Raw genomic sequence first — 25,194 nt, forward strand, 5'->3', positions numbered from 1 at the left:
CAGGAAGAAGATTGTTTTCTCACACAAAGGAGGGAAAAGAGGGACTATCATGTTTCTTACATAGAGATGTCTAGAATTTCTTCATTCACTTTTGAATTGCTTTGACAGACATCATTATTTTAAATTATCTCCAAAGGCTGGCTGAAATTTATCTTCCTGACCTTGGATTTGCCTACCGAGTATTCTCTGCCACATTAATTTTCCCCTTTTTCCCCCTCAAAGATCTCCTCTTTTACACATTCCCTGTAATTTTCTCCATCTCTTACTATTCATGACCTCTACATATCAGGTTTGATGTCCCCAACTATATCTACCCACAAGGTAGATTTCAGTTTCATTTGTAATGCTGAAGTAGTGTCAGTGTCCTTAACCAGAATTGAGGAGATAATCTCTTAAAGTCTGTGCAGTCTGGGCTTGCTGTTCTTTGTCTGTTTTGTATTGTAGGTATGTCTGCCATGCTCCAGCATACATGGGCTTGTGTGCTTTATGTGACTTTGGAAAGCTGTTTCTAATTCTGGATTATCTGAATTATCTGCTGTGTTTTCTTGTGTCTTGATAGAAGTCTGAAGTGTTCCTACCAGAGTACTATTTCCAAATATTTAGAAACATTTGAAAAAACACCATTTACACTGTCAATCCATGATATGTTTATAAAAACATGCCAGTGTCATGGCAAAGTAGCACAAATGAAATATTTATGATATTGGAACAGAAGAAAGCTCTGCTCCAACCTCAATTCCTGTGATTTCCACGCTATATTCATTATACAGTGAAGAATCCTTTATTTGACCTTGAAAGTGTTTCCTTCAGCACAGAAGGTTTGTTTAGAATTCATTGTAGTGTTTGTAGCTGATCAATTTTCGCAGTGGTGTTTGTAGTTGAATCATTAATCCATTTTATTTTATTGTTTTCACAGAATGTTCTTTTTTTATGTATGCTTGAATGAGTAAGCTGTTTTGTGTGGATGTTTTCAAAAGCAATGATTAGCTATACTGTTTTTATAACCTAACAATTTCTTTGAGCTTTGGCAGTTCTAGCTGCTATCAAAAAAGGGGAAACCTTAAAACTAGTTCAGTGTTACTGTTTTGTTCCTACAGAACGAGGGGAAGTAACTGTTATCAGAGTTGCCCTCTCAGTTCCAAGTACAGAGTGGTGTCTAGAGATTATTTCTTCAATGAGCCAGACACAGCTGGCAGCATTAGGCAGAGAAACATGGTCTGAGGAATTCCCATGTTATGCTTTGTCTGTGAATATACTCTAGTTGTGAGAATTGTCTGCCAGAGGTATTCCATACATTTATACATTTATTCCCTGAGCTGTTCTATTATGTTTGAGAAAACTTTGCGTAGAAGTAAATTTGGATTCATAACTCAGTGCCATCAAGACCTTACAAGTGCTGTGTTTTCCTAATGTCTGTTGTATATATCCACTCTTACACATACAGATGTGTGTCTAATATGGAATTTTTCTCTTCCAGTTTCAATTTGTCTGGATTTCATCTATCTTCAGTTTTGGCTAGGGAAAATAAAGTTTTAGAAAGATCTTTTTTTGTTTTGTTTTGTTTTGTTTTGTAGTTTGCTTGAACTTGTAGCTGAAGACATATGTACTTTGAAATCAGGTGGAAGAAAAGATGTTTAAAGGCTCTTTCCGTCTTGGATAGCCATAACTGTAAATATAACAAACATCAGTGGAACGATTCATACTCTGTCTCTGGTTATTTTAATCTCAAGCAAATTATACATGAGTTTATACAAACTAAGGGGTAAAGTGAAGAATAGAGTATGTAGCAGATTGTTTCCATGCTATTTTTAAGGAATATCTGATAATATGATATACTTTTATGATGGAAGTTATGCTGATAATGTAATATTTTAGATAGTAGTAAACATGGATTTCAGAATGGTGATGTTTCTGATAAATTACTAACCTCTAAACTTTCAATGTAGTTTGAAGATGCATCTCTAATCACAGGAGCCGAAAACCCCTATCTTCTCAAATATTGCATTACATTAAAATGTTGTCCTTTGCTTGTGGAACATACTGAAATTTTAGTCAGTGTCACATGTTCTTTGGTGACACATATACCACCTTACCCTTCTCTAAAGGACAAATTTGAGCAGTAGGATTTCATACATACACAGTTTATTGGGATTCTCTCAGCTCTGCCCATAAGTAGACCTTATTTTCTGCTCTCTCCTGGCTGGAGGCACTGGAGGCACCTGAAACTACAAGTCTTTCCTCTGTCTTTGAAGTGCTTTACCCCATCCTCTGGAACATCAACCAACTGAATAAGCTAATAGAATTATAGAATCTTAGAATATCCCACATTACACTGGAAGGGACCCGCGTGGACCATAATGTCCAGCTCCTCCACACAGGACCACCCAAACTAATATCCCGTGTCTGAGAGTGCTGTCTAAATGCTCCTTGAACTCCAGCAACTTGGTGCTTTGGCCATTGCCCTTGGAAGCCTCTTGCAGGGCTGACCAACTTCTGGGGAAGAACCTTTTCGTAACTCCCAACCTGACCCTGCTCTGATGCAGCTTCATGTCATTCTCTCTGGTTCTGTTGCTGCCACCAAAGAGATCAGAGCCTTTCCCCCCAGTCCCTGCATGAGAGAGCTGTAGGCTGATGTGAAGCCTTCCCTCAGTCTCCTCTATGCTGAACAAACTAAGTGACCTCAGCTGCTCCTTGAGTGCAGGAAAGACAGAATTAGGTCCTACATCTGAAAAATGAAATACTGATTCTCTTCCTTCTATTTTTATATATACTGTAATGCTCAGCTGGTTTCTGGGTTGGTTCCTTGAGCAAAGCATCAGCAAACTACCTAGGCTGTCTGGTGAGGCTGTCAGTGCTAATTCAAGTGTGCAGTGCTTGAGATGAAAGCAGAAAGACCGTACAGTGAACCTAAATCCTTCAGTGTGTCTTAGAACACTTCTTATATTTAGCTCACATGGTAAGGAGCGTGAATTGGAAAATATTACTTACAATGCTTGTATATGTTCTAAATCCAGAAATGAAAAATGAATCTGAATATGAATCATTTTTGAGTAACATATCCAAAGAGACTTTGTTGGCTTAGTGAATTTGTGTTAGGTTTTGCAGCTATTCCTCTCCAGGAAGTAATTTCATTTTGTCTTAGCACGGTTATGATTGATTCCTTGTTACAATCCAAGAACTATATGATAGCTGGTGATAAGACTACAGAAGACTTCATAAGAGAAGCTGTGCTTTTAAATAATAATAATTTGGGTGCTATTGAGGTCTGCAGATTTCCAGTGGATTTGAATCTGATTATTCAGAGTTGTTGTACATTTCTTTTAACTCAATTATATCAAGATTTCACCTTGAATTTTCTCCTCTCCATTTGGGCATCAGAGAACCTACATGAGCTGTCCATTACAGATACCATGAGGGCAGGAAAATGATGAGCTGGAGTCAAGTTTCCTCAACTACTGAGATTATGTAACAGTTCAGATCACAGTTAAAATGCAAAAACTGGTGTAAAACAAAGTCAGATTCTGTTTCTTACAAATCTATCCATGTGAAAGGCAGGCAGCAATTACCAATGCTTTGAAGTAAAGAAATGCTCATTCATGCTGCAGACTGCCTGTGTATCCAGTGAGTCACAAAAGCCCACTCACATTGAGCTCCCTGCTTTCCCAAGTAAAATAATTTGTAAAATTGTGTTCCCCAGCCATGACTTCTTCCTACTACCCATCAAGCGGTGAGTTTTGCCTTTCTCTGTAGGCATCGCTTTGCTTGAAAGGAATGTGGGTTTTAAATGAAATTTCTTATACAATCAAGTCAGCTGCAGTTTTCAGACAAGCTGGCAGGTCAAAGAAAACTCATGTGAATATGAGGCTGCCTCTCCTTGCTAGATTTGAACTCACATGACCTAACTTGAGATATGTAACATGTTTTAGTTTTTAATTAAGATGCAGCTGTAATAAATGGCACCAGTTGTTGCCAGTCAAATAAGAATAAGGTAAAACATGTATGAGTGTGAGGTTCTTAATAATCAGTTAAAATCAGCTAATTGGTGTTTGTTTGCTTCTCTGTTTTGCTCAGTGAAATGTGAAAGTAGAAATCATGTCCAAAAGGCCGCTTGTTTCTCTAATACACAATTAATATTAACAGCAGTAGAAGATTAAGGGCAGCGCTTTGCCCTTGGTTACGCTGTTAGATGAAGAGCATTGGAGCAATTAAACCAGTGACCTAGAGCAGTGTAACTTGGATAAGAATCTGTCCCCAAGCAATTTTTCCAGGGTCATACAGTCAGTATGCCTTCACCTATTAGATCTGTTTTCTTTCATTGTTAGTCTTGGAGACGTAGGCTATTCCGCAGCCTCAGAGAGAGCTGTACTTGTTTACTCATCAGAAGAGAAAAACCTCATACTATAAGAAACTCCAGATCCCTTCCTGCTCCAAAACCCATCCTTTTAATAATCTACAGAGGGAGAAACTATGTGCAAATAACTGTCACTCCTTGTTTTCTAGCAAGACTATACTGAGCTGTAATACTGAAATAGCATCCTTCCAAAAATAGTCCACACTCCAGGCCTGTGTGCAGGCCTAAGTATGGTCATAAGGAATTTCATAAGGATTCATAGATTCCTAACAATACAGAGCTCACATGCTGAATGAATAAATACATTCAACAAATCGATTTGCTTCTACAGTAGTGAATCTGGTGAAGTAACTAGCTCTCAAAATCTGAAATTTCTTACAACTGTCCATATGCATTATATGTAAATTTAAGTATATTTAAGTGTATGTATAGTTCATCTTAATTTTTAAGTGATATTTAAATTAAGCTTGAAGGTGGTTTAGAGCCTTTTACATCTCTTATTGCCCTGTTTCTCTTTTGGCAGCTGAGAAATGCACGTTTTAATTAAAATTTGTTTTTAAAATGTATCTTGCAGTCAACAAGTGCTGAGGAGAGCCAGCTACCACCCATGTACTGTAAGCTTGCTGTCATGTATATTGGCTAGGTGACTGGACTGTTAGGCAGATAATTGTTTGGATGGTTGTAGCCAGGGTGTTGTCAATGGCTCTATGCCCAGGTGGAGGCCAGTCATGGGTGGTGTCCCCCAGGGAGTCTTGAGACCAGTGCTCTTCAACATCTTTGTCAGTGAGGCAGACAGTGGGATTGAGTGTACCCTCAGCAAGTTTGCGATGACACCAAGTTGAGTGCTGCCACTGACACAGTAGGAGGGAGGGATGCTTTCAGTTGGACCTGGATTGGCTCAGAAAGTATGCACATGAGAATCTAATGAGGTTTAACAAGGCCAAGTGCAAGATGTTGCACTTGGGTGGAGGCAATCCCAGATATAATTACAGACTGAGAGATTTCATTGAGACCAGCCCTGCGGAGATGGACAAAAAGCTGGACACCAGCCAGCAGTGTACCCTTGCTGCTTGGAAGACCAACTGTATTCTGGGCTGCATCAAAAGAGGGCTGACAGGAGGGACAGGGAGGTGATCCTGCCCCTCTACTCTGTTGTTGTGAGGCCCCATCTGGAGTACTGTGTCCAAACCTGGGCCCCCAGTGCAGGAGGAATGCAGAACTGTTGGAACAGGTCCAGAGGACAGCCACAAGGATGACTGAAGTGCTGGAGTTTTGAATGAGTTGAGTGTATGTACTAAGTACTTCCAAGGCATTAAGATATTCAATAAGAACTTATTCTCGATGAAGCAATGAGGTCAGCCTTGCTGAACTAACCATTGCACATTGATCAGACATTTAGTCAGGTTTCACCCTAGGCTTTGGGTTTATGAAACCTGTAGGCTTCCACAATTCAGTCAGTCACAGGCATGAATTGTTAGATATTTGCAATAAAGTTTTCAGAAGCCCTTAAGTGACTTTGCTTAAAGCCGGTTGATTTAGAATAAAACTCTTCCAAGTTGTAGGCACTTCTAAAGATGTTACCAAATGTTACTAAAATGTTGTCTTAAAATAAGGGTGGGTCAAAATTCAAAGGGAGAATTGTCACTGACTCAGAAATATTGAATGATAACAGCAGTGGACTACTTTTGTAAAGTGGTTTATCTGAATTTTATTTATGGGAATAATAAAAGAGGAAGTAGATAAATTATTTTAATGATTGCAATTGAAAGCATTATTTTTTTTTTAATTTAAATTAATTGCATTAAACCTATTAAGTAATTTAGTACATTATTTAATTTCTGTAAGATATAAATGCATGCGTATTTTGATCTTGCAGATGTGATGTTTGGTCCTATTATTTGTGGGGAGGGGAAAGTGGAGTAATTAGAACAACTCTGAAGCATGCGGCGCTCAAATTCAGATAAATAATTCTTGAAAAGTGTATCCCTTTTAAAGTATCCAGGGGCTATTTCTCATTGAGATGTGTATTTCTTTGCTGAGTGAGTTCAGAAATCGACTACGATGTAATACTTTTTCCTGTGTTCTCTGTCTTCTTTCTCTTTGATCGGAATCTTGCAAAGTATCAGAGAATACTGTTACATCATGAGAAGCTTGAGAATGGATGAGTATAATTTAGGGAATGATCACAAAAGGTAACTTCAGCTAGCTCATAACTTCTGTGACCTCCCTCTCTACTCAGTGAAAAGCACTAGGTTCCTTGGGGGAAAGTTAAATGAGAGAGCTAACTGTAGGTACTCAGATTGTCCAGCTTAGGAAACCATCTTTCTTTACTGAATAGAAAGTGAGCCTGAGGAGAATGGGTCTTTGTTGATAGTTTCTTCTAAGCATAATAAAAATATTAGTGGTTTCCACACTAGCCCATCGTATCAGTAATGCACATGAGCATCATTGCAAAAAATGTGTATCAAATCTTCTGCGCATCAGTCCTTGCTTTTTTAAATTGGAGGGCCATCTTTTGCATAACATTTATTTAAGGCCTAATCTATCTTATTATGTCAGGAGCAAACATTGTTCTTGCTTTTTCCTTGGTGCTGTATCTACTGTTGTCTTTAGGTATCAAATAAATGATTGGGTTTTGTAATTTTTAAATTCAAAGAGCTATATATAGCCCCACAAACCCACTTGAGAGAATTTTGAATCCATACCAAAATTTCTATTCCATAGAAGTATTACTTATTTTTTCTGCTACTAATTACAGTAACTTTCTCTTGCAGTTATACTAATTTCCTGTTTAACTTGAGAATGCATTCAGTGTCTGCTGAGAAAATGCTAGTGCTATAACCAGTTCTGTAGTAGTGCTGGTTGTCCATTTTGTCATGCTTGCACCACATATTCCCATTGGTGTGAGTGGAAAGCTTGCACATTTGAGGAAAGCAAGCTCCTGAAGACCCATCAGCACAAGATCTCAACTATGTGATATTCAAGCGATTTCAGCAAGGGTGAATGAGGATTTGATTTGAGTTAGTATTCAAGTGGATGGCAAACCTTCAAGACTATGTTGAATACTTCTCTTTCGGTTGCTGTACTGTACCTCTTGTCAGGTAGCAGCTGAATCAGCGAGCCTTCTTCATGCAATGAGAGGCTACTTGGAAACAGTGTTTCAGTCTTCTAGCTGACAGCAGTAAGTGAGAAATGAGGCTGGGGAGAGGTTGAGGCGCTGCTCGGTAGGAGCTAAGAACTGCACATTTGTTGCTGTCAGTTGCAGGATTGAGATATTGGTCTGCTCCTGATACGTCTCACGGGATCCACTTGTGGAATACATTTGTTTTCCATAGGAGGAAGAGTTGAGCCCTTTGTAAGGGTTTTCTACTTCTTTTCTTTTTTCTCTTTTTTTTTTTTTTTTTTGGGGGGGGGGGGGGGGGGGATGGAGAGGAGAGAAATTCGCTAATACAGAAACAAGAAAATTTGTATTGTATTCATAAATTCATTCTGCCTCCAATTTCTGCCAGTGGCTAAGTAACACTTCAGGAGATAATTCAGTGAACTTTACGTTGTCACAGTTTTCTATAGCATCAAGTGCACCGCGGTCAACTGTACTAAGAACTCACTTGTGCTCACAGTGTCTGGGATCGTTCTTTTCCTTTTGCAGTGCATGTAGTATTTCTGCTGAAGTCAGTGGTGTAGATTAAGAGGAAAGAGCTAAATTATGCCTTCAGTTAAACCAACTAGTGAGAATCTAAATGTTTGTGAACATTTTGAAACGACTCAGTAAATATACATATTATAATTATAAACCAGTAATGCTTGATTTTCAAGACTTTTTTTTAAATTTTGGACAGAGGAGTGCATGTTATCTTACTAGAAAATGCACAACAGTAGTATATCAGACATTGAGGAGCTACGAGATATGATTTAGTAGCTTGTGGTATTAATAGGAATGGGAGGGTGGTTGGACTAGATGATCTTGCAGGTCATTTCCAACCTTCCAATTCTGTCATTCTGTGATTCTATGGGGAGAAAATGAGGAGAAGGGTCAGAGACGTTTACCTCTATTACGGGATTTATAGAGTCGGGAATTAGTTTAATAAGGATGCTTACTTAGAAAATATTCTTAAATATTTTTATATAAATACAAAAATCTGTATTAGGAGTTAGTTTACCAGAATTCTCTGGGAGAAGGACATTGAGTAGCCTGCATCAATTTGCTCATCTTTTAACATGAAAAGATGCACAACTGAGTGATGCACAAATACTACTTATGGTGACTATGAGTAGGAAGTTGAACTCTGAAATAGGATAGCCCTCCTAGAGAGTATCACTTAAATGGCCTAAGAACTATCAGCCCTGTATGGAGCTGACACCTCACAGAAAAATCTGTTACTATTGTTTGTGTCTTTTTTAAGACAGTGCAGCGCAGCCCCTCCTGTGGTGTCTTCTGTGCAACAGCAGCATAGATAAACTATTTGAACAAGCCTAGGTTAGTGTGGGCCAACGCTGTGGTGGTGTAGAACTAGCATGACAGCTGTTTCACTGGCTTTCTTCCCATTGCTGGTTGTGGAATATCAATGACTTTCCTGTGCTTCTGGCATTCCCAGTTAGTGCAGTAGCTCCCAGTTGTCTCACCTAGCACAAAATATTGCAGCAATTTAGAAGCTGCTTGGAGTTGCTTTAGCGCAGACAGCTGTCATTTGGATGAATAGAGCAATTGCCACTGCACTTAGGCTTTCTTTTCTGTAGTATCCTTTCAATCTTGTTGATCCATGTTGGAGTTGGTGGTTTTTTGGTAGCTTGGCATGCTATGTAGGGTACGTTTCCTTTACTGTCTGTATAGTACCCCAAAATATTAAATTATCTTCAGTTAAATTATTTGGAAATTACCAGATTACATGACTGTTAAGACTGTGTTTGTGTGAAATCTTAGATATATGAATTTCTGTTGGAAAACTAAACTGTGGTTTTGAACATGTGCATTTTGCAAAAGATTGTGGAGTCAAATTTTAAGAAACTGCTGTCCCCAGGTAATTAGTTGTCATCTCCTCAGCTGGGAATGTGGTAGTGAACTTTTAGGATGTTTCAGTGTAGCTTAGAGCTGGAAAAGAGTGGCTTGTAACTGGAAATAGCCATCACTAACAGGTATCGTGTTGTTTGTGTTGTGTTTTGTTTTAAATCTAGACCATGTTAAATGTAGAGTTCCATCCTCAGGCAAAGAAACTTCTAAATAGCAACTATTTAAATGGAGGGATGATCATGAAATTTTCAAAGCACAACTTGATAGCCTAAAATGCCTTATTGTTTTTTACTAATCTTTTGGGAATGTGTTGACAAAGATTCAGGGCAGTGGTGCTGGCATTCTCAGGAGAAGCACAATAGTGATTTTTTGTATGGCTGCTACTAAAGTGTCGGAAAACCATGTTTCCCACAGTGTAACTCTAAAGACAATGAAGATTTACTCATGAGTGCAAAGAAACTTGAAACCATGTGGCTTGTTTTTGTCTGCACAACTGGAGATCTTCCAGTGTGGTAAAAATGAGGCACGTGTATTTTTACATGTTGAGTGGAATTCATAATGCCTTTAAGTAAAAATGTAAGTTGCACCATCACTGAATTGCTACACATTGCAGCTTGAGAGACAGAAGGAAAATGCTTTAGCAGGAAACACTGCCAACGGTCTTTAAAATAGTGCAAGGAAAAGCTGTTTTATCTCTTTCTTCTCCGTTTGCTGCTCTTCTGGTGTGTTTGAGTTCCATGATGTGTAAAGTCCATTTACATCACTTGAGAGATGTTTAACTCTCCGCTACTCCTTAGGACAGCTTTAAATTTGGTCGAGTGATGGTTTGAACACCTCTTGCTTAATTTTAAAGTTTACTTAGGTGTTTTTTTGTTTGTTTAGTTTTGTTTTTAATAAATGCATAAATGATTTTTGTCCAGATATTGGGTAAATATCTGGTATGGCTGAATCTCAGTGCCATGAAGAAGGAGCGATATGAAAATCCTTCTTGTATTTTTTTGTTGGCCACTTCCCCCTAGTGTCTAAATTGAAGTTGTGATGTTTTACAGATATATTTTGTCATCTGCTATCATAGAATTGTAGGGGTTGGAAGGGACCTCAAGAGATAAATGAATCCAATCCCCCTGCTAGAGCAGGTACCCTACGATAGGTCATACAGGTAAGCAGGTGACCAGATGGGTCTTGAATGTCTCTGTAGAAGGAGACTCCACCACCCCTCTGGGCAGCCTGTTCAATTGCTCCATCACTGTTTCCATAGCGATGTTCTTCCACTTGTTGTTATGGAACTTTCTGTGTTCCAAGTTTTAGGCCACTACTCCTTGTCCTATTGCTGCACACCACTGAGAAGAGCCTAGCCTCATCCATTTGCCTCCCACCTCCCTTTAGGTATTTATAAACATTAATTAATTACTGAAGAGAGAAAAGAGGTTCAGCTGATCCTTCTTTCTTTTAATTTTTCTGAACTTAATGAGCATCACTGCAGCTGAATGAATATTTCACGGGTTTACTTCACACTTGAGTATATGCAATCCCACTCATTACAATTGCAGTATTAGTTTTATTTTCCTCTTGGTGGGTGTCTGTTATGTCTCTATCAGTCACTTGCAAGTTCTATTTTCTGTCCTTTCAGGATTTCTTTCATGGATAACAAACAATTTGGTGGTGAAATGAAAAATGAGCAGACAAGTATTCCCTTGCTCTGCTGGAAAGTTCTGCATTTTTAGAGCTGAGCAAAAAGAATATTTAAATATTCTAAAATTATAAAAATTCAGTGGCTGGGAGCGCTCATTAACTACAATTTGGTGTCTGTGTCCCAGTTTTTCTTGACTGTCTTGCCACTGCTGCAGATGTCATGGTTCAACAGCTTGTTTCAAGTGATGAGGCAAATAAAAAAATAAAAAAAATTAAAAAAAAATCCAAATCTTTTTAGCGTGGACTTAGCAATTTCCAAGCCTTATCATTTGTCTCCAATAAGGACAGATGAAAGCCACAAATGTTCAATGGGAATTTTCTGCCTTTTTTTTTCCCCCATTCAGAGATAATTTATGTAAGTAGAAGATATAATAAGAATACTAAATTAAGTGTGTCTGTGTGTATATAAATAAAATCGGTTTGTTATCCATTTGCCAGCATTTTGGCTCAGCTGCAGCAGTGACTATCATGACTGCTTCAAAATTGATGAGACAATTTAACTTGTAATTTAACTCTGGATATGGTAGAGAGAGATAAGCCTGTGAATAGGACCATAAAACATGGATCTTGCAGTTCTCCAGCTGATCTCAGTAAAGCTGCAGTTTTGTTTTTATTTGGCTTTGAAGAAATTGAGTATCTTATGCTTCCAGTGTAACCTATGTACATATGAGTGGTCTTTGACTTTTTTTTTATAAGGGTCAAGAATCAATGAGCCCTTTAGCTCATTGCTTATTATAAAAGTAAGATTTTGTGTGTGTGTGTGTGTGTTAAAACTGAGATGTCTCTGCAGCACACAGATATTATATGCCTAGGTTTTTTTTGGCAGTGAAGAGCAGGTTTGTCTGTCTTCTAGCTCTTCCATAATTTTCTGCCTGAAAGAAACCAGAAAGCTGTGTTTCTATCGAGACCTGCAGTGGCATCCAATGTTTAACCAACATGAATGTGCAAAACAAAGCAGCTATTTTAATTGGAAGCTGATCTATTTTAATTTGATACGAAGCTATTCAGAACAACATTTCCTATGCCACTTTTATTTTCAGATTTTTATGTGTTGTGATGTTTTGACAAAGGAAGATCAATGTACCCTCAGTGAAGAGGCAAGACAACTAACATGCAAGCAGATTGTTCACAGTCATTTTCCATCTATTTGGCATCCTAGCCATACTAACTTCCTTTCAACCGGAATTCTGAATGCTTTAGGGCAAACATATGCTACGAGGGTTGCTCCAAAAGTTATGCCTCCTATTTTATTACATTGGCTGTATGGCCAAGTAGGGGTTGAACCTTGCCACCAATATTCCCTTCCACATTGTTACTGTGTGACAGAAGACAGCAGAGGGGCAATCTAACAAATGGTGTCTGACATGGAAGTGCAAATGAAGCAAAGGTGTGGAACTGAATTCCTCCATGCTGAACATTGGCACCCACTGATGTTTGCTGGGTGTTTTTGGAGACAAAACAGTGGATGTGAGTACAGCGAGGTGGTGGGTGGTGCATTTCAACTGTGCAGACCAACATGAAAGGCAAACCATATTCTGGATGGATGTGGACAGCATGCACAGCTGTCACACCACAGAATGAAAATGTGTCTTTGTTAGCTCATCTGGGCAAATGGTGGTGACTGTGTTGAAAAATAGTGCTTTGTAGCTGAGAATTGCTCTATCACATACTGTTATTCTGCTTTTTGTTTGTTGTAGCTTTCGTGGAAAAAAATTAGGTGGCATTACTTTTGCAGTGAGCTGTGTATTTTTGAAGAAGTTCAGCTGCTCTTTGTCATTTTAGTAGTTTTTCTGTTGCCCAGTGTTGAGTTATTCTTTACTTGAGCCCGATATAAAGAAGAAATGTTTTGAAGTAGACAAAATGCTTTCATACATGCTTTCTAGTATGAAAGCCAGTTCAAAGCACAACAGAGAAAAAGGAGAGGAGCAGATGCATTAACATGTTAGTCAATTACATCTGTGTGTGAGAAAAGCTGACCCAATACCTGCGTGCACGGTCATTAGCAGTTTCCAATGCTGTGCGTCAGTTCAGTGCATTTTGACACTCAGAACTACACAAACAGATATCAAAATATATTCATGCATGGTAAATATTGCAGATACTTCATATTCTAAATAAAAGGGAAACTGGAATTTTGCTTGCTGATGATTCAGAGATATTTATTTCATAATCTGTTCATACTCTTTGTATTTTGAAATCTTTAAGATGATTGCTTATCACTTAGTAATGCAAGTGTTTTTGTTTTCTCAGATGTATTAAAAATATTTGGAGATTTTTTTTTCAGTAAACACATACTCAAACTATTCACTTCTTAAGTAAAGGAGGAAGTAAAAGAATCAAGAGCACAAATATCTAAACGTGTGTATGAGATGTTTCCATTTACAGGTGTTCTTTTGCTCTTTGACAATCATTAATATGCTCTGTAATCCTTTCTCATTTGTTACTTTGTTTACAATCAGTGCTGCTTTGCTTACCTCACGATAGTTTAAACTATCGTGACCATTTATATGGTCAGAGCCCATCAATATAGAATATAGAAGCTCCCTTTGAAGAAGAGAAGTTGCACATTAACATATCATGGATATACATGGCTGTATATGTGCTCACATCCTTATTTTGTTATTTGTTGTTCTGGAGTTTTGAGTTCAACCAGTTCACCAGGAGGTCTGAGAACCTCAGCAGAATCACCTCCATCTTCTCCTGGAAGAGCAATCACATGTAGCATTTTTAGTGTGCACCTGGCAGAGATTTCAGTCATTTTTCAAATACAAAATACTTACAAAAGAAAATGATGCTGTTTTCTTCCTGTTGAATTCTCATGGAGGTAAAAACACTAAACCATATATTTTACATGACCAGGATGCTTTCTCTAATGATTAGGATTTCTGACCGCTCTTGCAGGCAGTGCAGCTGCATGATCTTTCTGCCTTTCTCTCCTGGATGTGATTTAGGAATTTTCCTCACTCTTTTATGTAGACTTTAATCTTCTTTTTCTCCTTTATTTCTTTCTATTCTTATCTAAAGATTTGGTTTGTTGTTTGGTCGGGTTTTTGTTTGATTTGGTTATTTTGTCTTGTTTCTTCACTCCTTCGCTTACATCTTCTCTGTTTTTTTCCTTTTTTTTTTTTTACCTGTTTATTTCCCTGTTATCTTCTCTTTTTTTATTCATTCACCTTTGATTCAAGTCTGACCCAGTGCAAATCCCTCTAGCATTTCTGTGTTTTAGTACTCATTTTGTGCCCTGCAACGAGGTTGCCCTGGAACTAAGGGAGTACTTAAGTTTGAAATCTGTAAAGCCCAAAGAAACTGCTACGTGTATCAACTGGGCAAATAAAGTAGAGGGAAAACAGACAGGAAAGTGACACCAGTGTATATGTCCTCTTTACTATGGCTCACTAAAAGGACCATTGTTTGTTTGTTTGTTGATTGTTTGATTGTGAGGGGAAGTATTTTATGCGTGTGTATGTGCACACACCATCTATATACCTTGAAGAGATTGGTTTTACTTTGTGCTTGAAAAATGCTTTCAGAATGAGAGTGATTTCTGTTTGTCTTTATTTCTGTGGCAAGTATGGATAGGGCCATTATGTTAACTGTAGACTACACTGGCATCTTAACTATTGAAGCACCAGAAGGCTTCAGATATTTCTCATTCTCAGAGCGTAACTGCACACACAGTAGTTATGATACTAAACAGCCTGTGAAGCCCACTTTGTGTTATTAGTACTTATTCAATATTTCTAATCATTGAAATTGAGGTTTCTGTAACTGTGCCTTACTGTGCCTTATTGCCTTACTTCTAAGTACCAACTATGAGATTTTGTGAAAGGCTGTTCAGAGTTGTCATCATATTGGGCCACAGAAAACAGATATTAAGAAGACCTTTAAGTTAACTAACTAACATAACTTAAATCATGCTTATTTTTTATGCAGGGAATAAATCACAAGACAGTGGGATTGCAGAGATGGAAGAACTTCCAGTCCCACACAACATCAAAATAAGTAACATCACGTGCGATTCCTTCAAGATTTCTTGGGACATGGATTCTAAATCCAAGGACCGCATCACTCATTACTTCATTGATCTCAACAAGAAAGAGAACAAGAATTCCAATAAATTCAAACACAAGGTAATTTTCATTTAAAAATCAAGGCAGACATATGTGGCTTTAAGTAGATGAATCTTGGTGTATGATTAACCTTACAGAAGCAGGTAATGGACATCTGGCCAAGGTGAGTTTAAGTGAATCTGACTGACAGTATTTTTTTTACTCAGAACATCAATGCCTCTACTGTACGTGCATGTACATGCAAACACATTTGTTTCGTGGGGAACTGAATATTACCTCTTCCATCTCATTTGGAACTTAAACAGTTTTTTTAATCCATACAATTTATTTTAAGGTAGGCATTTTATTCCTGACTAGTTCTTAGTCATTATTTAAACAATTCATGTATTCTGTACTTCTCCATAATCAGTGACAGACTGATGAGAGCAACACATGTCATTTCAACAGAAGAGACAAAAATTCTAATGCACTTCTAGGAAGGCTTCCAGCAATCTCAGTTTGTAGTGTTCAGTACTGTGACCCAAATATTCATTTGGCCTCTTTCCTCAAAGCACTAATGCAGAGAGTTATTGAATATATTGCTGAGTCTATTGTTATCAAGTCCAGAAAAATTTGCTTCAATCTCAAAATAGTTCAAATACTGAGATGTTTTACAGAAATGTGGAATGAGATGGAGGAGGAAATTAAAAGCCTCAACCATCTGCAAATTAAAAAAAAAAAAAGTCTTAGCAAGATCCCTAGAAGATAAGATTTGCTAAGGCACCAACAACCTTGGCAAACCGTGTGTACCTGGGAGAGCTACACTAATATTTTATCCTTTCAATGCTTTCTCTATTGGTGAATACATATTCAGCTCATTTAGAGTGCATATTGTTTTATTGTTTATGACAACTGACATCACAGTTAGGAAGGAGGAAATCTGTAGTAGTATGTAAGTTCTAGAATTCTATTAAGACTTTGTCTTTTTCTCAATGCAATTTGTATGCGTTTTCACTTTTTTTTAAAATATTGAAGTATGATTATTTTCACATGAAAAGTAGAGGAATGAGGCTGAGACGTACAGCAAAACTAGGACAAGAATGGAGTCTTCAATTCCTGCATTGTGTCACATGAGTGGCCTTGGCAAAGGGGGGGTAAGATGAAAGGGGAGAAGACTGAAAATTGAAATCTGCTTCTTTGGCATGGAAGAGGAACTACAGAACAGGATTCTGTTCCCAAAAAGGACTGAGGTAGTGTGAGTGGTTTACCTTGCTGCTTAGTCATTCAGGGCTTGCAGGTTGTTGTTATTGTAGCCTAGGTACCTTTATTGTTGTGTATATAGGAATTGGTGGTTGAGCAGTCATCTGAAACTCCAGGTTCCTGACTGTCACTGAGCTGCACTGAGGAGGCATGTAACCTCCTTTGCTCTTCTTTGGGGCCTCAGCCAGGAATAGAGATTGGTCATTTCACAAATAGGCATGCAGACAAAACAGCTGCTTAATGCATTCTTCGCCTTTGTCTTCTACACCAGTGATGGACCTTGGGACTCTTGGATGGGCTGTGACTGCAGTAATGATACACTCCCAGCCAACCTCAAACTTGTGCAGGATTTGCTGCTCCAGCTGGATATGCCAAAGTCTATGGTGCACAGTGAGGTTCTCCCCAGGTTACCCAAAGACCTGGCTGATGTCATTGCAAGACCTCTTTCAATTATTTTTCAATACTTGGGAATCTGGAGAGTTTCAGTCAGCTGGAAGCTGGCAAACACCCCAGTTTTCAAGAAGGGCAAGAAAGAAGACCCTGGTAATTACGGGCCTGTTATTCTTACATCTGGTAAAATTATGGAAAAGATTATTATTTTTTTCTTTAGAAGTCACTGAAGAACACCTGAGAGACAGTGCTATCATTGATCACAGCCAACACAGCAGGTACACAAGGGGAAAGACCTCTTTAACAAATTTAATCTCTTTTTATGACAAGATTACCCATGTAATTTTTCAAGAAAAGTGAGCTGATGTAATGTTCCTGGATTTCAGCAAATTTTCCCTACCGTTTCTCACAGTATCCTCCTGGAAAAAATGTCCAGCATACAGCTAGACAAATACATAGTGCAGTGAGTGAGCAATTGGCTGATGGGTCAGGCTCAAAGGATTATAGCAAATGAGGTTACATCACACTGGTGGCCATTCACTGGTGGTGTTCTACAGAGCTTCATTTTAGGGCCAATTTTCTTTACAGTTTTCATCAGTGACTTGGATGCAGGAATTGAAGTTATACTAAGTAAGTTTGCAGATGACACTAAATTGGGAGGAGCTGTTGACTCTCTCAAGGGTAGAGAGGCCTTACTGAGGGAGCTAGAGAGGCTGGAGAGCAGCTCTGTGAAAAGGGATCTGTGGAACAGGATCCACAGGGCAATGGTCACAGCACCATGCTGCCCAAGTTCGAAGGGCATTTGGACAGCACTCTCAGACATAGGGCTTGAATTTTGGGTGGTCCTCTGTGGAACCAGGAGTTGCATTCATGGTCCTTGTGGGTTCCTTCTAGTGCAGGATACTCTATGATTCTACAAACAGAAAAGAGATGGAAGGAAGACATGGAGAATGCCCAGAGAACTTTCTTAAGTTTTGCTTATAAAATGAACAACAAATTAAAAATAGGAATAACAATGTTACGAAAAGCAAATTCCTCCCTTCTGCCTGTGCCCCCCCTGTATTCCATCCTATTCTCCCCACCCAGCCACGCAAGAGAGAAACCTCTCTAAGTAATATTGCGGCTCTGGCTTCTTCTGATGCAGTTGGAAGAGCTTCTTGGTGCACAGATGGGAGGTAGGGCTTTGAGGCATGGTAGTAGTAAGGCTTTAAAGTTGTTTGAACACTGACAAAATTAAACCACCACTTTATTATAGGCACAGACACTAGACTTCAGGTGGAGGTGGTTTTTATGGCAGCCAAAGTAAAGGCAGCAAGAAGAATAATGGCTGGTAACTGTAGCAGCTGCCGACTGCATTAGCATTGGTAGACGCAGTCCAGTGGGGTGCTTTTACAGTGTAGTTTGAGGGTGGTAACTTTAAAAATTACTGGGGGATTTTTATTTCTTTGTCCCTGTGATTATTTTTAACATTGATGTAAGTTATTTTGAGAATTAACTCAAAAAGAAATCAAAATAACATAATCTTACACTTCCCAATCACGTTTCACTTCCTGTAATATAATAAGCTGCTAGCTTTACAGTTTCTTAGTACAGAAACTGGAGGAAAAATTATAAAAGAAAGATATTTTTTCTGTACTAGGAAATAAGCAAAAATAAATCTCTTAGGTTTTGTTTCTACAGATCATGAGCAATCTCTTTCTATTCCTTTTTCTCCTCAAATACCTGCTTTACTAGTATTTGTAGGTGGACAATTATTGACTAGCATTTATGTGGAAAGTTACATATGTTATCTAAAATGTTTACTTGTCATATGGCAGCCAGGCATCTTCCTGTTCTGTGGTGGCTGACAAATTGTCAAGAATAGGCATCATTTGTTCTTCCCCTTGGTGGTCTGAGCTGCAGGCTTTGGTGCTACAGAAACTGTTTCAACAACAAGCAACTATACTTCTATTTTGCTCTGTCATGCTGTGCACTGACAGAGCAAAACAGAAATTCGAAATGCAGGGAGGAGCAAGAGGTGCAATGGTGAACACAGAACATCTAGCTGGTATGTTTGGTTTGTCTCTGCCATTCTCTGTATGTAAGGTTAATTTGAAATATGTAGAATGCACAAAGTTATACTGCAGTGTGTTTTATTTTTCTCTGTTGAAGTTGGAAGACACCAACAGCAGCAATGTAGGTAGACTGATTGACGATGGCAGGAATTGTTTGGTTACACTGACTGAAAGAAAAGCTTGGCAATGAGAGCACAAGAAGCTCTTAATTTGAGATGTCCTTATGCTCTGCTTGCATACTTAAGCAGATCTTAGAGCACTGCCCTAGGCCATCCTGTTAACTTCACAGCACTAATGGACTGTGAGAAGTAGCTAGTATTTACACAGAAGAGCCCAATGAGGGCTGGGGGTTATGTTAGGAAGATGACAAAGGCATGGTGGGTGGGCTTGGTTGCTGTGCTGAATTCTTGTGTTGTTTTGTTTTCTTGTTCCCATCAGGATGTACCCACTAAATTGGTGGCCAAAGCTGTTCCTTTGCCTATGACAGTCCGTGGGCACTGGTTCTTGAGCCCAAGAACAGAATACACAGTAGCAGTGCAGACTGCGTCGAAGCAAGTTGATGGCGATTATGTTGTTTCTGAGTGGAGTGAAATCATTGAGTTTTGCACAGCAGGTAATGTTGCTGAGAAAACATACACCATAGGACATATTCAATTAAGGCTAGCTTTGCTGCATGAATGGATAAGCCATCTACCAGTATGACGTAGCCTGGTGGGCTTGTAGTATTTACACTTGGAAACTGTGAATGCTTGCTTTTAGCCTCTGCATGCACTCAGGATTGGTGTATTAAAGAGAGAAAGAAGGAAGCTGCAGTGCCCTTCTTTTCTACAATAGCTTACATGCATTGAAGTGCTGTACCTGGTACCATTGCTTCTGCCAAACTAGGCAAGGAGACTGGTGAACCAAAGTGGAGCAAGGTCATTTGTGTGCCCCTCACTGGCTACAAACCCTTTTGGAGAAAAGACAGTGGCAGCTTGCTAACAGGCAGATTGTTCAAGACATTCTGCTGCTCCCATTTCTCTGCATTCTCCAGAGCCTGAGCACCACCACTAACCTGTCTTGAGGACAAGTACACATACCTTCAGCCTGTTGTTGATCTATATGTGCCTTCTGTTGGATAAGGGCCACCCAATACAAACATGTCTGCCTGCATGAAAGTTGAGAGCTGACTCATGCTCTCCGTGAAGTCTATGTTGGTTGAGATGCAGCTGAGGCTGGGTCCTAAGCAATCTATTTTTAGTTAAATGACTACTAATTAGTTTGCAAACAGATCATCAAATCATTCTGTCAGAAATCAGGGCAATTATCAGCTCCTCTGCATTTCCCAGATATATATTCACTCTAACACAGTTGATCCCCAGATGGAAGCAACTAGAAGCTTGCAAGGTATTCGTAGGGAGGATCAAGCATGCATGCTCCTGCTATTTGTCTCTTGCTGCTGCTGGAAAATAGTGCTGGACTTGATAGTTATCTATAGCTGCTACACGATGTATGTTGCTAATGCTTAATTCCCAATTATGTATGGAGTTTTTGGAGAGCACTGTGGGGTTTTTTCCTCTCTCGTACTAGCAGATTGTCTTTTCTTCTTAGATTATTCAAAAGTTCACTTAACACAGCTTTTGGAAAAAGCTGAAGTGATTGCAGGCCGTATGCTTAAACTGTCTGTATTTTATCGGAATCAGCACAAAGAATACTTCGATTATATCAGGTAAGAATGTAAACATATGCAAAATTGTTTGGCAAATTAAAGTAGTAATGAAAATTTGTAAATGGAAGTAGCTGTGCTAAAGCTGGAGCAAAATATGCGCCTGTTCAGAGGAAAAAATAAAAGGTAACTCATTTCTTCCACCCTGCCTGGCTCGGCACTTAAATTAGGAAATAAAAGTCTGTGGTTTAGAGCAGAAACTTAAGTAAGTATTCAGAGTCTCCACCCTTGCTGAAGTCCCTGTGTTTTCATAGCAAAGCATTTAAAAACCAAATTCTGCTCTTGTGTTAAGAACTTCAGAGTGAGCTATGTAATAGTAGAAATTGTATGTATAGTTAGATATGAACTTCTATGCGTACACAAACACCTATCTCACATATTTGCTCTCTGCATACATTTTTATGCCCAGACGGAGTAAATGGGGTGGTATCATACTGTACAGAACTAAAATACCCACTATGTCCACCTTGAAAGTGCAGACTACACCAGCCTTGGAAATGTTCCAGATTTGTAGTCATGAGTATGAAGGGAACTCCAGGATTGTCTCATATATTGAAGAGCATGAAGTTCACTCCCAGGAATTACTTTGTTGCACATAGTGATAGAACTGCTAACTCCGTGGAGATAAAGAATGGCTTGCATTTTCAGGTCTTTTTGAGGACCTACTGTATCTCTGGTGACATGCTGAACTAGATACCACAAAAGAGAAACAGCCTGTGCTGTTTCTGATTCTCATTCAGTTTTACTTTCAGCTGTGTATCACAGTGCTTTTGTGTATCACATTCTTTTGTGTTCACAGAGCTTTGAAAATTGCTAGTTTAATACAAGGAGAAACAGAATTTGTTCTCCTCCTATTAGTGTGTTAGAGACGAGAGGCTGACTTTTGCTAGGTCAGTATGAAGCTAGGATACCTGTAACTCCAACAACAGTCTTTGATCAGAAATATACTAGGCCAGACCTTCTGAACGTTGTGTTATAAACCCTAACCAAATGATTGTCACACCATTCCCTCCAATGGCCTCTGTGGTTTCATAACTATTAAACAAGATTGAAAACGCTTATAGAGTAGCGCAAGTAGTAGCAATAGCTAACAAGCAACTGTCACTATGCTAAAGCAGCAACCCCTAAGTGTAAGGTTGCTTTTTGTTGTTGTTGTGTTTTTTTTTAAGTATCACGTTGCTGCTGCTTCCTTGAGGTGGAAGCACAACAAAGCATCTCAGATCCGTGGGATGAGTGACCTATAAATAGTGTAACTGGCCACTGGATGTCAGTATCTTGCCACAGAAATGAAACTGCAAGCCTTTTCCTGAGGTTGCAGAGATGGTGGTTATTCAAGCTGATTGTTTATTTCCCTTTTGCATTCATTTCAGTTGTAATATGCCAATTGTACCCCCCTCCCCTTGCACTCTCCACGCCCACAAAAAAATCCACCAACCACCACTGTCTTGTGAGATAGGGCTTGAGACAATAATTATTGAAATGGCTGAGAAAGTCTTTGAAATCTGAGTCAAATTAAGATATGCTTCTGAGAAAGTTAGAAATAACAACAACAAAATCAGACTTGGAGGCATTTCTGTGTTGATTAGGAGTTTTCTTACATTGTTACGAAAAAATCAGCTAATTAGAGATATATCAGTGCTTTGGAGGCTTTTTGTTTGTGCTATTCTTTGCACTGACCTAAGAGCCACAGCTCTCAGCTGACAGAGAATACAGAGTGAAAAAGAAGGGCTTTTTTCTCCTTGAGGAGGATTTACTCCACCTGAGCGAATCTGGCTTCACTTGATTTCCTTGATCCTAGGATCATGACACTAATCAGAGTTCTCAGAGTTCTAATGATTTTCCTTTGTGTTCCTTCAGTACTGTTGGAAAACAGAATGAAGTAAATGAGTCCTAAATTACCATTCTTGTAATGTTATTAAATAAACAATACCCATCATCCATTTGTAGAGAGCACCATGGGAATGCTATGCAGCCTTCTGTTAAGGATAACAGTGGCAGCCATGGCTCTCCGATCAGTGGGAAGTTGGAAGGCATCTTCTTTAGCTGCAACACTGAGTTTAACACTGGGAAACCACCCCAAGATTCACCTTATGGAAGATACAGGTTTGAGATTGCAGCTGAAAAACTCTTCAACCCAAATACTAACTTGTACTTTGGAGACTTCTACTGCATGTACACAGCTTACCACTACGTCATTCTTGTTATTGCCCCTGTCGGGTCACCAGGAGATGAATTCTGTAAGCAGCGCCTTCCTCAGCTAAATATAAAAGATAATAAATTTCTGACCTGTGATGAAGAAGATGGAGTAATGGTTTACCATCATGCCCAGGATGTTATTCTGGAAGTAATTTACACTGATCCTGTGGATCTCTCCCTCGGCACAGTTGCAGAAATTACTGGTCACCAACTAATGAGCTTGTCTACTGCAAATGCAAAGAAAGATCCCAGCTGCAAGACCTGCAATATCAGTGTTGGACGTTAAAACTTCCCTTGTTCCTGAGGAGCCTTCAAACCTCTGTTGTCCATTTCCATAGTCAGCTGGTTTTGTCAGAAGCATGCACATGCCGCTGTCACCAAGAGCAAACATGAGTCTCCAAACTCTCCAACTAGCGTTTTTAGTATTTCTTCTCCCTCTCTTTCCCTTCTGTTCCTCCAATGCTTTAAATGATTAGAAGTCCTGGATTATTTTTTCTCTGGCAACCATTTATACTTAGATGCTGCAAAAATTGTTTTCTGTTTCTTGCCAAACATAACAAAATCCTATATAAACTGCTTTAGCAAAATAAAAATAACGGCTTATAAATGGTGTTTAAATATGCATTCATTTTAACTACTGAACAAATACTGGGATAACTCCAAACAGCATGAAAGGTTGTAATTGCAGCATGATTTCAAAGCCTAGAAATGTCAGCACTTCCAATGTGTTGTTTGACAGTGTTATTTATGTTATTTATATTAGCTAACTGAAAACAGAAATTGTGTCTTGACATAATAAATATAATAGAAAAATATTTTATTTGTACTGTTGTATAAAATATTATACAATCATATAGAATATATAGATTACGTTTTAATATCAATTGTATACATATGTCATGAAATCATTTTCCCTTATCAAAGATGTAGTTTGTAAACTTCAAATAGCTCTGTATCTGTTCCTGTTGCTCTAGATGACTTTAATTAAAACAGATTTATGAAGGAGACCATTCTGATTCATAAAATTTGAGTTACAAATTATTAAATTGGTACACTGAAACAACAAACTTCTGAGAAATAAAAACATCCTTTTATAGTCATCATACTTTTTCCTCCAAGCTACTTGAAAATGTGTATGTCTTCAAAAACATGCCCCATCATCACATACAATATAAATACGAACGTGGTTGGCACATAATAGGCTTTATAAAATGAAAAATTTCTTACCAAGATAGGTATAAAACAGGTTCCTTATACTATATGGCCAATACAAAATGACAGTTAAACCAAAACACAAAACACGTTTCAACTTAGGCACATCCCTGTTTTTCTTCTCTCATTCTTCCTTTCTTTATGCCTGGGCTAAGTATTTCCCAGAATCCCTGCTTTTCATTTCTAGTACAAATCGCTGATAATCCTTCTGTTAACAATTCACACCAATGACTTATCACAGATAGAGGGAAAATTTCCTTAATATTACAAAGTCTGGTGCTCTGAAAGTTAAGAAAGATGTATCATTTGAATGGAAAAATATCTTCTTTATAATCTTTTTTATAGTAAACAAGAAGTCTAGTGTTCCTCATCAGATAACTGTGACGCTCAGTTATATGCCAGGTACTTTACTTTATCTATCCAAAATATCTTAGCATAATGCAATACTCTAGTCTTTATATATATGTGGCAATTTGTATGACACAGGAAATAAATAACTTGACATTGTACAAAGTGCATGCTTCTAAACAAGCTTTGGTAATCAGAAAAGCAAACATCATAGCATCAGGCAAAATAAAGTGCAGAAATTCAGTATGGAAATAAAAATTAGCATATAGTTGGTCTATTTACCCAATTTTACATACCATAAGCCAAGTCCTGTGAACCATAATGAAAAAGACAGCATCCAGTACGTTTGCTAAATCTCTTCCTGGTAAACTTCAAATGTTTTGTTTTGCCAAGTCTTTCTCTTATTTCTGAAATACAGTAATTCCATTTGGCAGTCATGCCTCCTTCCTCTAAATCCTGTCAATTTTTTTTCCCTTGAATGTACTGGAATTAAGTGGCAACTTCGTCTTGAAAGACAGAATTTATTGTTTTAAACTTACTTGCTTGTGTTTCTTTTAATCTAGTGAACCAATCAGCACGTTGAGAACCAATAGTTATAGTTTTATTTATACTGCATGTTAATTCTGTTTAAAAAAAAAAATAAAAGCATGTGGTACATTAGTGTATTCTAAGATGTACTAATAACCTGGAGACATTTCCTCACACTTTTTAAACCTAGGAACAAGTCAAACAGAGTCAACAATACTTCAGTGTACTTTTAATTTCTAACATTCTCACAGTGCACTTCAAGGCTTTAAAGTGAAAAAATATATATATATTCTATATATAGTTCACTCACCCATTCTTAATATTCTCATATATTGCTGTCCTCCCTCATCCCTGCTTTTAGAATTGTTAAAGTGCATCAAAAGATCTCAGCATGTCAAATA

The 25,194-nt window shown here is 38.3% G+C and overlaps 1 protein-coding gene across 2 annotated transcripts in view; it reads left to right on the top strand.

The window, feature by feature from the left end:
- Positions 1-22,991, top strand: part of PHYHIPL (phytanoyl-CoA 2-hydroxylase interacting protein like) — a gene marked incomplete at both ends in the record, with an annotated part of 51,336 nt that extends 28,345 nt beyond the window's left edge. For both annotated transcript variants that reach the window (XM_079535431.1, XM_079535432.1), the window contains 4 exons: positions 14,985-15,181; positions 19,243-19,417; positions 20,395-20,512; positions 22,457-22,991. In XM_079535431.1, the coding sequence (XP_079391557.1) occupies positions 15,017-15,181; positions 19,243-19,417; positions 20,395-20,512; positions 22,457-22,991 (993 nt within the window). The remainder of the gene's footprint in view (positions 1-14,984; positions 15,182-19,242; positions 19,418-20,394; positions 20,513-22,456) is intronic.
- Between the last annotated feature and the right edge of the window lie 2,203 nt (positions 22,992-25,194).

The sequence above is a fragment of the Tetrao urogallus genome, assembly GCF_951394365.1.
Source record: "Tetrao urogallus genome assembly, chromosome: 5".
NCBI lineage: Eukaryota > Metazoa > Chordata > Aves > Galliformes > Phasianidae > Tetrao > Tetrao urogallus.